Source organism: Mastomys coucha, unplaced genomic scaffold (assembly GCF_008632895.1).
Source record: "Mastomys coucha isolate ucsf_1 unplaced genomic scaffold, UCSF_Mcou_1 pScaffold12, whole genome shotgun sequence".
Taxonomy (NCBI): domain Eukaryota; kingdom Metazoa; phylum Chordata; class Mammalia; order Rodentia; family Muridae; genus Mastomys; species Mastomys coucha.
Window position 1 is genome coordinate 19,601,775 of NW_022196894.1, and position 12,537 is coordinate 19,614,311.

At 45.7% G+C, this 12,537-nt stretch overlaps 1 protein-coding gene across 5 annotated transcripts in view; it reads left to right on the top strand.

Annotated features, from left to right (window-relative positions):
- Window positions 1-12,537, top strand: part of Map3k13 (mitogen-activated protein kinase kinase kinase 13) — a 160,895-nt gene that overhangs the window by 126,122 nt on the left and 22,236 nt on the right. For 4 of the 5 annotated variants that reach the window (XM_031363503.1, XM_031363504.1, XM_031363502.1 and 1 more), the window contains 6 exons: window positions 644-827; window positions 6,740-6,931; window positions 8,091-8,249; window positions 8,754-8,912; window positions 9,450-9,558; window positions 11,868-11,977. In XM_031363503.1, coding sequence (XP_031219363.1) covers window positions 644-827; window positions 6,740-6,931; window positions 8,091-8,249; window positions 8,754-8,912; window positions 9,450-9,558; window positions 11,868-11,977 — 913 coding nt within the window. Of the gene's footprint in view, window positions 1-643; window positions 828-5,987; window positions 6,146-6,739; window positions 6,932-8,090; window positions 8,250-8,753; window positions 8,913-9,449; window positions 9,559-11,867; window positions 11,978-12,537 lie in introns of those variants that run through there. The other variant, XM_031363506.1, reaches the window with a different exon arrangement.

The window sequence follows — 12,537 nt, forward strand, 5'->3', positions numbered from 1 at the left end:
TCTCTCTCTCTCTCTCTCTCTCTTTCTCTCTCTCTCTCTCTCTCACTCACACACACACACACACACACACACACACACACACATCAATAAGAATCAGTGGATTTAAAAACTAGGGCCAGAGACATAAAGGTAGTAAAATTAAACATGACTCTGCTAAAATTAACTCACTCTGCTAGCTTCTGGTATATGGTGAGCACTCAGTAAAAGGCAAACACTGAGAACCGTGTTACACACAGTCTGGTGTTGGGAGGATGTCCTTGAGATGGATCCAGGGAGGATCCATTGAGCATCTGCATGAGCAGTCCAGAAGAGTGAAAAAGCAACTGTGGTGGGTGGTAGGGCATGGATGGCAGTGTGGAGACAGAAGAAGGGCCGCTGGTTATCCCTACTTCACACAGGGAAGAGGTTGCCGGGTGTCAGGGTATGGGTTTCTGGAGGAAGGTCTCCTGTGACCTCAGGCCTGCTTGAGTTAAGCAGTTAAAAATGAATGGGATCTGTAGTGCCAAGGCTCAAAGGAAGGTCATGTCTTTTGGTGGGAATCAGAGAGTAGGGTTGTTCCAGATAGGGTAAAGTTGGTACCTTCAGAATGGCCCGTGGAATGGCCTCGGCAAATTCTGAGCTTGTCTCTTGATCATGTGCCTAGATACTTGGGAAGTGCCATTTGAGGAAATCTCAGAGCTGCAGTGGCTGGGTAGTGGAGCCCAAGGAGCTGTCTTCCTGGGCAAATTCCGAGCAGAGGAGGTGGCCATCAAGAAGGTGAGAGAACAAAATGAGACGGACATCAAGCATCTGAGGAAACTGAAGCACCCTAACATCATCGCCTTCAAGTAGGTCGGCACTTGCTCTGCTAGGCTGTTTGCTTAGTTAGGGTGGGTGAGTGGGTAAGTGGGTGGGTGGTGAGTGGGTGGCTGGGTGGTGGGTGGTGGTGGGTGGGTGGTTGGCTGGGTAAGTGGGTGGGTGGGTAGCTGACTGGGTGGGTGGGTGGTTGGTTGGTTGGTTGGTTAGTTGGATGGCTTTGTTTGAAGAGTGGTTTTAGAGAAATAGAGCTACTTTATTCCTCCATTGTATACATTCAAGTTTCTGCTTTGGATGATATTTCAAAATCCCTTGATAGGCTTAGCACAGTTCTACTGTGCTAAAGGAATGCGAAGCCCGAGTCATACCCTCAAGCTTTTTAATCTAGGAGTTCATCTTGCAAGGGCATGTACTGAATGCACAGGAGGGAGCGAGGAGAGCCCTGCCAGACACTGTAGATCAGCCACACCAGTAAGGTAGCAAAGGTCACTTCATAGTATATCCAACAGCCTGAAATTCACTTACAACAACCCTGGCATCTGAAGTGACGTAACCAGTCCTCCCTCTGTGACGACATATATTTGTGTCTGTTAACATCCTTCTTAAATGGTAACTCATGAAGACAGGTGTCTCTATACAACAGCAACAGGTTTTACTTTATCCCTCTCCTAGAAACACCAAACATGGCTTTCTAAATCCAATTGTAGAGTCATTGGTGATACATTCATTTCACAAAGCAGTTGTGTTCAAGTATGTGTGTGAATCCACTGTTTCTTAAACTCTTTCCGTTCACAGCCCTTTCTTGCCCATATAAGACAAACACTTCCTAATATTGAGTCATATATTCATTTTAACAGTTCTCCAGTGTATATATAATTTGGCCATTTGTTAAACGCTCAGGAACTTCACATGCTAACGAGTGCGTGTGCTGGTTTGCTTTTCCATAAAGAATTGAGTCTTGGCTGAATATTTAATCTGCAGGATGTAGACTATCTCCAGTGTTTTTCAGGGTTACCTGGTACTTTGATTTCATAGCTGTTTTGTGCTGAGAACACCACATGCACAAATACATAGTACAAAATGGCGGAAGTGTGCATGTTCAGGGCTGTCTCAGAAATCATTGAAAATTCTGTCCTAATCTCAAGGTAAAACCAATTCAGTGGCCTTTTGTGAATCTCAAGAGACAAACCCAAATAGTAATTTTAGAATCAAGCATTTTAGGGCTGGAGAGATGGTCAGTAAATAAAGTGCTTGTTACACCAGTATGAAGACCAGAGTTCAGATCCCAGCTCCTTAAAATCTGAACATTGAGGGTGTTTGCCCAAAACTCCAGTGCTAAGCGAGAAGTAACATATTCCTGGTGCTCTGGTGGTCACAGACTAGCCAGTCTGAACAAAACAGCAAAGTCAGTTCAGTGAGAGACACTGTCTCAAGAAATAAGGTGAAGTAGTTAAGAAGGATTCCCTAATGCCAACGTTTGGCCTCCCTCTATGCACCATAGGCCAGCACACCACCTGCATACACGCATGTGCACATATGCACAGGCATGCATGTATACACACACACACACACACATGTACATAAAATGCAGCATTCTAACACAATCCAATTCAAAGGTAGACTGATTAGCACTTACCTGATGAAGAATGATGATAAGAAAACGCTAAAGTATTTGTTTTCCATAATTGAATCATTGTCTTTCTGTAAGGACAGAAAAATAAAAATCCATAATATGCAGTCTCTAGTGTGTGCTGAAGTGTCACAGTGTTTGATGGTATCTGTGGCTGACAGCAGGCAGAGTCTGAAGGGGACCAGGGCTGCCGTGAGGTCGAACCACACTTGGATTCATTGTGTGTTTGATTTTGAATTAATTTTGCTCATTGTACATTCCGAAACATGTTACCATTACCAGATGTTTTCTGAACCTTCCATTGTGGCCCCAGGTGGGGTTACAACCCATGGTTTAAGAAGGGTTCTAACTGAAGAGGCCAGTGTCACGTAAATACGTGGAAAGCACTGGAGTTGGAGGATGGCTGTGCTCAGTGTACCACCAATGCGCTGCAGCACTAGCTGCAGGCTCAGCTGTGTTTCCTTCTGCCTGAGCCTCTCCCTTGAGCTCCCCGCCTTGTCTGTCTTTATGCTGTCCATCCACAAGCCTGAGCAAGTGATTAGAAGAGGAAGAGTGAAGAACAGGGATTGTGGCCAAGTGAGACAGAAGACAAAAAAGGATCTTCGGCACGTCAGGCCCTATTTGAAACTTTTGTGAAGTAGTATGGTTCAACCAATGAGGCTTTAGCAAGCATGGAAAAAAATAACAAATTGTCCTTCCTTAGCTCAGGAGCAACTTTCCCCAGCATTGGGCTCCTCCTCTGTAAAACTACTTTCATGAAGTAAAGATGCCATGTGTCTCCTATCCCCAGAGAAAGCAATAGAGTTGATTCTTGGGTACATTTTTGATGAGATGCAGTTTGGATTCCCTTGTGAGAGCCCTTCCAGCAAGCAAAGGGTGTGAGAAGAGGACCTGCATCCACTGGAGTAGAGAAGCTGAGGGTCAGCCACCTGTGCAGAGGACAGCCACTGTCATAATCCTCTCATCAAGTGCCCTGATGAAAATATGAGGCTTTAGAGACTAAATATAATTTTTCCAGAGCCAATAAATTTCAAGTTAATAGAAGGATAATATTCAGCAGACAGACAGACAGACAGACAAATAGAACCATCTTTTCTTTTCCACTTTCCTTCACTGAAATGATTGTGCTTTCCTTCAATGGAAGAAGGGACTAAGAGAGATTTGAAACCCAGATCCCTAGGACTGTGTGCCTTTGGGCTTTCTGGAATGCAGCGAGCTCTGTGTCCTTGGTAGGAGCGCTTTCCAGGCACATGCCTGAGTAACAAAAGGTGGACACAGTCTCCTGAGGGGAGACAGTACATCGCTGTCTTTTCCCTTCCTACCATGTCCCCACATGCCCTGCTAGTCCTCTACTATGGTGCATCTTTCAGCGCTGTTGGGTTTGAGGAGCTGTGCTGGGGCCCATCTTCCTAAGCTGAACACATTCAAATCACCTCTCCTGCATGGTGAGCCCAGGACCCCTCACACAGAGTCATTGCACTCCGTCATGCTCACAGGCATGTGTCATTTGTTGCTTTGGTCAGTGAGTCACAGTCAGGACTCTCTGGAAGGTATGGGTGGGTTTTAGCACATATTTCTGTGCTTATAGATTTGTTTGAAGTTAGTAAGAGCCACATACAAAAAGAAAGTACAAGATGGGGAGACAGTAGTCATTTTTTCTTCTTTTAAGAAAAACCAACTTGACTGTTTCTAATAGAATTCAATCCCAAGAGAAGGTAGCAATTAGAACTGATGACAAAGCTGTTATTTCTAGCTGCCTGGAAGCCTTGTCACAGTAGGGGACAGGTGGAATGATGACTCCTCATCTGTCAAAGTGAGAAGAAAAGCTCACAAGACGTGTCTGTTAGACCACTTCCGTCTGTGAGCCAGCTGAGTAGGTGCTGAGTCCACACAAGCTTATTTTCCCTCGCCTTCTTGTGTGCGTTACATTATTCCCTGAGTAGTTTCTAGGCAGTGATCAATTACCTATTTGTAGTTGTTTATGTATGCTTCACTGAGTTCTCCAAAAATTTTTCAATTAAAATTCAAGAATCCTGAGCATCCTTGCAAATTATAAAAGAGTAGTTGATGTCTTTGTGGTATTTGATTAAAAAAAAACTGATTGTTCTTCTTCATATACAGCCTGTAACACATTTCCACTGATGTAAACAGATGTACCTGTGGGTCCAGAATCATGTGTAGACATGGGTGACAGGGACTGAATGCAGGAGATGGCCTCCACAGTTAGGAGGAAGGACATGAGGCTCATTGTTCTTCTAGCTCTAACTCTGTGCTGGGCTGTTCCTCTTAGATGAAAGGAAGTGTGTGGTACCGTGCCATTCTGCTACAAAAGTACTGCTTTCTGGGGCTTGTTCAGGCTGGGTGCTCATAAATTTTCGGATGCAGCGTGGAGTCCCACAGCTCTAGAAGGGCTTCTCTAACTATGGGGATGTTGGAATTGCTCGAGGCAGGTGAAGTGAATGCTGATGTGCAGCCTCCTGCTGGTACATGTCAGTGCCTTATGTCATGCCCTAATCCCTCCACTGCTTCCCGCCTCAGACTGGGAGCAGGGGATGGGAAGCGAGCTGAAGACTGTCTTCGTCTTGTCCTTCATGCTCTGGTAACTTCCCTGAAGAGTCTGAAGGGGTCTGAGCATACTTACCAAAGGGATCCATCTTGAAAACAGAACTGTGATGTACACTTCATATTATTTCCAGTTTAGTGAACTAACAGCATTAACATAGGAGTCTCACCAGGCAGTGGTGGCACACTCCTTTAATCCCATAGCACTTGGGAGGCAGAGGCAGGCAGATTTCTGAGTTCGAGGCCAGCCTGGTCTACAGAGTTCCGGGACAGCCAGGGCTACACAGAGAAACTCTGTCTCAAAAAACAAAACAAGGTGAGATGGCTCAGTGGGTAAGAGCACCGATTGCTCTTCTGAAGGTCATGAGTTCAAATCCCAGCAACCACATGGTGGCTCACAACCACCCGTAATGAGATCTGATGCCCTCTTCTGGTGCATCTGAGGACAGCTATGGTGTACTTATAATAAATACATAATAAATAAATCTTTAAACAAAGCAAAACATAAGAGTCTCCAATATGGCTGTTTATGCACAAATTTAAAACACACAGCATAATACAGTGAGAGCTAGGATCTGGGCTTTGAAGCTAGACTAGCTTGTCACTGACTGACTGAATGGATCTGGTATAGTAAAATAAGTCACTTTTTGTCAGGCAATGGTGTCTCATGCCTTTAATCCCAGCACTTGGGAGGCAGAGGCAGGCAGATTTCTGAGTTTGAGGCCAGCCTGGTCTACAGCGTGAGTTCCAGGATAGCCAGGGCTACACAGAGAAACCATGTTTCAAAAAAACAAACAAACAAACAAAACAAAAAAAAAGAAAAGAAAAGAAACTAACTCCCTTTCACCCTGAGCCTTCCCTGTAAACATGGAAGAGGTCAAGTCTATCCTGTGATGCAAGCACCATGTCTCTCCCAGTGTAATTGTGATGACCTCTCAGCTGTGAGTGCTGGAGGGAAGCCAGACATGTCAAGCACTGCCTGGGACCCTCCAGGCCTCATAGAAAAAGAGCCCCTGAAGACTACCACAGCCTTTGGAGTCTGCAGTCTGTGTGAACAGAGAAAACTCATGGCTACTGAGAGAAGAAAGATCCCTTTGGACTTAAATTATCAAAACAAGTTTGATGGAAGATACAGGAATCAATGGAACCATCTCCTGGGTAGATGTATAATATGACATAATGTTAGCTTTATTCTAAATTATTTTCACAGAGCTATATGGGAGATAGAAAATTGATCCATTTTTCTTACTTTTCTGTTTATTTATTCATTTATATATTTCATTAGTCTAATTATTTTAAATTTGGGTAATTTAAAATTTAATAAGCAATCATAAAAATATAAATGCTTTAACCCTCTGTACATTATATTAAAATCTGTTCATGTTTAAAAGGAAAATATTTTATATTATTTTAATGATAAAAAAACAAACAAACCTCAGCACCCCCATGCTTTTCAAGCCTAAGAAAAGAATACTTTTTGTCCCAGAGTGAATGGTGTCACACAAAACTACCAGATTAACACAGCCTGTTGCTGTCTAGACTTAAGAAAAAAGCAGAAATCACCTATGTGCTTACCAGAGAAACTAGTAGACCAGAAAGATCCAGTTCTTATTTAAGAATCAAGAACTGTTATCTGGATTATTTTGATATCATTTGGGTAAGGAGTGGGCCCTTATTAAACACTCCTGAGATGCAGATGTGTATGCGTGTATATTGTCTATTTTCATGTACTTGCATATGTTTTCTTCAAAGGGGTGTTTGCACTCAGGCCCCGTGCTACTGCATCATCATGGAGTATTGTGCCCACGGGCAGCTATACGAAGTCCTGAGAGCTGGCAGGAAGATCACGCCCCGGCTGCTTGTGGACTGGTCCACAGGGATCGCCAGTGGGATGAATTATCTCCATCTCCATAAGATCATACATCGTGACCTCAAGTCACCCAAGTGAGTTCTTGGTGCTTGTTTTGTTTTCTTATTTTGAAGTAAGATGTCTTTATCAAGCATAGCCAAGGGTCTCAGACTCGTAACTCGAATTCAGTTGTGAAGTGGGTAACTGTTAACACATCTTAGCACTGAAGTTGAGCTCATCACTTACCGTGGGGCCATGCCCAGCTACTTAACTCAGGCTTTCCCTTCTGTGGCTTGAGTTGTACAGCTATGCAGCAAACTTCACTATGACCTGAAGCCTTCATCTTTCATCACATCAAATAGTTAATGCTAGTCTCCCCCTGCTTGAAACCCTGGATTGTATTTTCCTGTACTCTAAAACAGTTTAACTGACTTTCAGAAGTGTTTATAACACAACAAAATAAAAAAAAATGGCTGAATGAGAGACAGAGACATGTAGGAAATACAGTTCAGTGGTGGGATGCTCGATTCATGCCACAGGCTCTGTACAGTTACCTGAGGTAGACTTCAGACTTGGCTTTGAGCTTCTGAGTGTAATACAGGAGGAAATAAATAGATACAAGGTTTATAGTGTCTGTAAGAAATAGGTCTCTGCTGTGTTTAGGGCCTAGCACCCAAATCATTAACATTCTAACAGGATGAAAGAGTTTCTTCATATGAAGCCAGTGTGCCTGTGTGTGTGTGTGTGTGTGTGTGTGTGTGTGTGTGTGTGTGTGTAGAGGGTGGGGGAGTATCAATATTCTCATTTGTATACACCTTTAAAACTAGCAAAAGCAGTTTGTTCCAGGATGCATTGTAACGGACTCTTGTGAAAAGCAAAGCCTACCTTGTACGGAACCTGCTTGAATTTGGTTATTAGTGCCCATCCTTGGCACTCCTCTTAGCTCAGGCACATCCCTTGAATGTGATGCCTACCTAATGCCATAGTCCCAGTCATGGGTTATAGAGAGAAAATAGGCATAGAAGACTACGTGGCAGGTATAGAAGACTACGTGGCTTGGCAGACGTCATGTCAGCAAGTGGAAGAAGCTGAGTGCCTGGCAGGAGCAGGCTCCTAGTACAGTACCCAAGAGCAGTAGGAGCTGTAAGCAGAACTCTGCAGGGTGGAAGATGGTGGGTACCGCGTCGGTCACTGTTTACACTCATAGTTCTCACTACCGCTAATAATCTTTGTGTTGTCTGTTTCTTTTTAAAGCGTTTTAGTGACTCACACAGATGCAGTGAAAATTTCAGACTTTGGCACATCTAAGGAACTCAGTGATAAAAGCACCAAGATGTCCTTCGCTGGCACCGTTGCATGGATGGCACCAGAGGTGATCCGGAATGAGCCTGTCTCCGAGAAGGTGGACATATGGTGAGTAGCGCTCCCTAGCCAGCTTGGAAGCCCTGCTCACTTCCGCCTGACTTCTGCCCTCCCTGCTTCTCCTTCCTGGAATGCTCTTCTTGACTTCTCACTTCCGGTTGATTCTGGTTTCACTTTATCAAAGGTTTGACCCAGGGTCAGTTCTGAGGCATCTCCATGAATATACTGAACTTTCTGGAAAACTAGAACTTAATTTCGAGTAACAGTTTAGTGGTCAAAGGCTTTATGGAATGTATTACATAACTCTCACTTTTTTGAGTAAAATATATGAAACAAAATTTTCTTGGTCTTGATGACGTGGGTCCCACCGTACAGCTCAGCATGGCCTGAAACCTGCCGTGCATCCAAGCTGTCCTTGAACTCATGATCCTCCCAGCTCGGCCTCAGAGTGCTGAGACTGCAAACAGACCCCGCCCACTAGGCCCTTAATTAATCCAAGAGCTGGAGTGTGACTCCACCCCCCTGAAGAGCCTCCCATGCCCCTGCCTGCTGTAGGTCTTTTGGTGTGGTGCTTTGGGAGCTGCTGACAGGGGAGATACCCTACAAGGATGTGGACTCTTCTGCCATCATCTGGGGTGTCGGGAGCAACAGTTTGCATCTCCCAGTTCCTTCCACGTGCCCAGATGGATTCAAGATCCTTATGAAACAGACGTGGTAAGAAAGGCATTTCTTCTGCTGTTCTGTCTTACTTTCCCGCCCAAAACACTATTAAAGTTTCTCTAAGAGAGCAGAGACGCCTCTACAGGGTGTTTGGAAGGAACCACGTTGTGGTGGAATGACAAAGGCTGCCGGGTTTTAGAACCTTGCGCTCAAGTGCTGGCTCTGACTTTTTATTACTTGTGAAAGAGGGGATGTGCCTCCCTGTAAAGTAGAGCCAGCTCCTACAGAGTGGAGTTGCGTGTGACTTGTGAGGGGTTCGGTGTGATGTCTTGAGACAGTTCCCTGCCTAATGGCTGATGGCTAGCATTCCTTCACTGTCCCCAGGAGGTCACAGACCTAACTCTCCAGGCCATCAAGTAGATGCTTATCCTAGTTGCGGTTTCCTGTTGTACTTCAGGACATCTGAACCCTCTGGGATATAGCAATTCTTGGAATAAAATGTGTATTTCATAAAACAGAATAAAGCCTCATCCCCTACCCCCCACCTCCCAGACACAGCCTCTGAGATGAGCATGGCGTCTTCCCTCTTAGGCAGAGTAAGCCTCGCAACCGGCCTTCTTTCCGGCAGACGCTCATGCATCTGGACATCGCGTCTGCAGATGTGCTTGCCACCCCTCAAGAAACTTACTTTGAGTCTCAGGTAAGCCAGCACATTCCTACCCCATGAGACCAAATGGACAGCCAAGGAGCACTGTTAACCATGTAACAGGCATATGACTTTGACCCTACTCGTGGTGAGACAGTAACTGTGAAAGTTGCCCAATGCGACTGTGAATCCTGGTGGTGGTGTTTAAGGAGGGAGAGGGTATGAGGGCCTTGTCGGGCCTACACTGGAGTCAGTGTCGCTGCTGCTCCTCATGAAGGCCTTGCTTACTTTGATGCACAAAAGCTGAAAACTAGGGCAGGAACTTATGGACCAGACAGAGCCACAGCAGAATTAGGTAGGCCATAAGGTATCTGTTAACCTTCACTGTACTAAAATTTCCCATAACTTACATGCAAAAAAAAAAAAAAAAAAAAGCATTTATTTGGCCCACCATTCTGTAGGCAGTTTAAGCCAGACAGTCTTGGTGATGCTTTAAATTTACCTGGAGGTCTGTAGTCAGGTCCCAGGCCAGCAGGAAGGTGGCTGGCCCCAGTGGTCTCCTTAGTAGGCGTGCTGATGTCTGGCCAAGAGCTAGAGCTCCTCTGTCCTCCCTGGCTGCTAGCTCAGCCTCAGGCTAGCTCGGCCTCAGGCTAGCTCGGGCTTCATGGTAGCAAATGGGCCAGGAAAACAAGACCAGTCCAGGTGATGTTTGTGCTGCATTGCATCATGCTTGCCATAGCGCTACCCTGGCTGAAGTAAGTCACAGGCCACCAGACTAGACTCTCCAGACTGATGGCAGAGTGGGCTAGACAGACATGGAACCAGAGAAGGGGAGGAGTGTGGCCGTTGGATGAACATACCGTAAGGATGGTACTTGGTCCACTGTCACTATGAGCGAAGAGTGGGCAGAGATGAGGACACGTTTCCTATCCCTAACCATTCGCAGGCATGTTCACAAGGCATAATAGTAATCCCTCTGTGTGTACAAAGTCATCATCATCATCATCGTAGCAGCACTAACAATGGAACCTGGGGCCTCTTGAGTGCTAAGCAACCACTCTACTACTGTGCTCTAGTTTAGACTTTTGTTGTTTGTGGTTTTTTTTATTTTGTTTTGCTTTTATACAAAGTTTTGCTAAGTTGTCTAGGCTGGCCTTGAACTCACTCTATAATACAGACAGATCTTGTATATGGGATTCTTGCCTCAACGTCTTAAGTTAGTTGGACTTGTAGGCCTGCACCACAAGCCCAGCTAGAACAGAACCAATAGTGCTAACTTTCATACTAGACATAGTATGAAACACTATAACACTCTCTAAGTGTTATTAAGTTTCTAAAATTATTCTGATGTGAATTCCATCTCTGCAGTGGCTTCTAATATTGTTTCAAAGATCTATTCTCGGAAGAGGCATTTTATTACATACATTTATTGACTAAAAGTGGGCTAAATTAAATGCAAAAGTAAATGTTAGGATAGGAGCAGATGCAGAGACCCACAGCCAAACATTAGACAGAGCTTAGGGAATCCCCAGCAAGAAAGGGAGGAAGAATTGTAGGAGCCAGAGGAGTTGAGGACACCACAAGAATAAGGCCTACAGAGTCAGCTAAGCAGGGCTTGTAGGGGCTTACAGAGACTGAAGCGGCCATCAGGGGGCCTGGGTGGGTCTGACCAGTCCTCTGTGTATAGGTTATGGTCGTGTACTTGATATTCTTGTGGGATTCCTAACAGTGTGAGTGGGGGCTGTCTCTGACTCTTTGCCTCTGCTTGGGATCCTCTTCTTCCTACTGGGTTGCCTCCCTCAGGCTACCTCCTCCCTCTCTTCCGCTACTCCCGCCGCCCCCCACCTCCTTCTCCTGCCCCCCTCTCTCCTTCAGTCCCTATTCCTGTGTCCTGTTCTGTTCGGCTGCACACTCCCTGGGCTCCAGATCTTCTCTTGGGCTTTTGTCCTAAGGGGAGCCAGCGTGACAGTGGATGTGAAGATAACCCAGAGCCTCCTAGAGATGTGAACCTCAGTCATCAGGACTTTCTCTCTCCCTCCATACTCGCTTCACTTCAGCTGAGCACTTTTGTCCGGAAGGGATGATCACTGTACCCTGTGCTGTTCTGATGGCCACTGCTGTGGAGAAACTGGGAAAGAGACTGTGTCAGGACAGAGGGCTGGGCTTGCAGTTACAGCCCTGGGTGTGGGGATGTTTTGTGTTTGATTCGGCAGTGCCTCCTGAGCACTTACCCTGACGGAGCTCTGGTGGGAGGTTTGGGGAAAGCATGCGGAGGCACAGAAGGAAATGCCTTGGACATGGTCCTATGGACACATCAGGGAAGGAAACTACAGCATTCACAAGATTAAACTTTCCTCACTCAGGCTGAATGGAGAGAAGAAGTGAAAAAACATTTTGAGAAAATCAAAAGTGAAGGGACCTGTATACACCGATTGGATGAAGAACTGATTCGCCGGCGCAGGGAAGAGCTCAGGTCAGCTGACCCCGCCCCTCTTCTCACTCCAGTGCTCGGGTCAGCTGACCCCGCCCCTCTACTCACCCCGATTTTTAGAAACAAGCAGGAACACTGGCGAATCGCCAGTTCCTTCTCCCTCATCTTTCCCCGAGCTTTCTCTGTTGCTCAGACTTAGCCTTCCCATGGAGTCTGGAACGGCTGATCTCAGAGAAGCAGAGACTAGGATGGTGCTTGCTGTAGTCTGGGATGGTGTGCGGAGGGATGGGATGGGAAAAGCTGACTAATGGATGCTGTTAGAATTAGAAGAAAGTTCTTCAATTCTCGTGCACCCTAGGGCGATGGCAGGTAACGATAATGTACTTTGATTGCTCAGCTCGCTTCTTCCCTCACTCAGAGTAGTTTGCTTGCTTATTTGAGGCAAGGTCTTACTATGTGGTCCTTGCTAGCTTGAGTCTTAGTATATAGATTATGCTGCTAGAAATGCTAGAAATCGGGCTGGAGAGATGGCTCAGCCATTAAGAGCACCGACTGCTCTTCTGAAGGTCGTGAGTTCAGATCCCAGCAACCACATGGTGGCT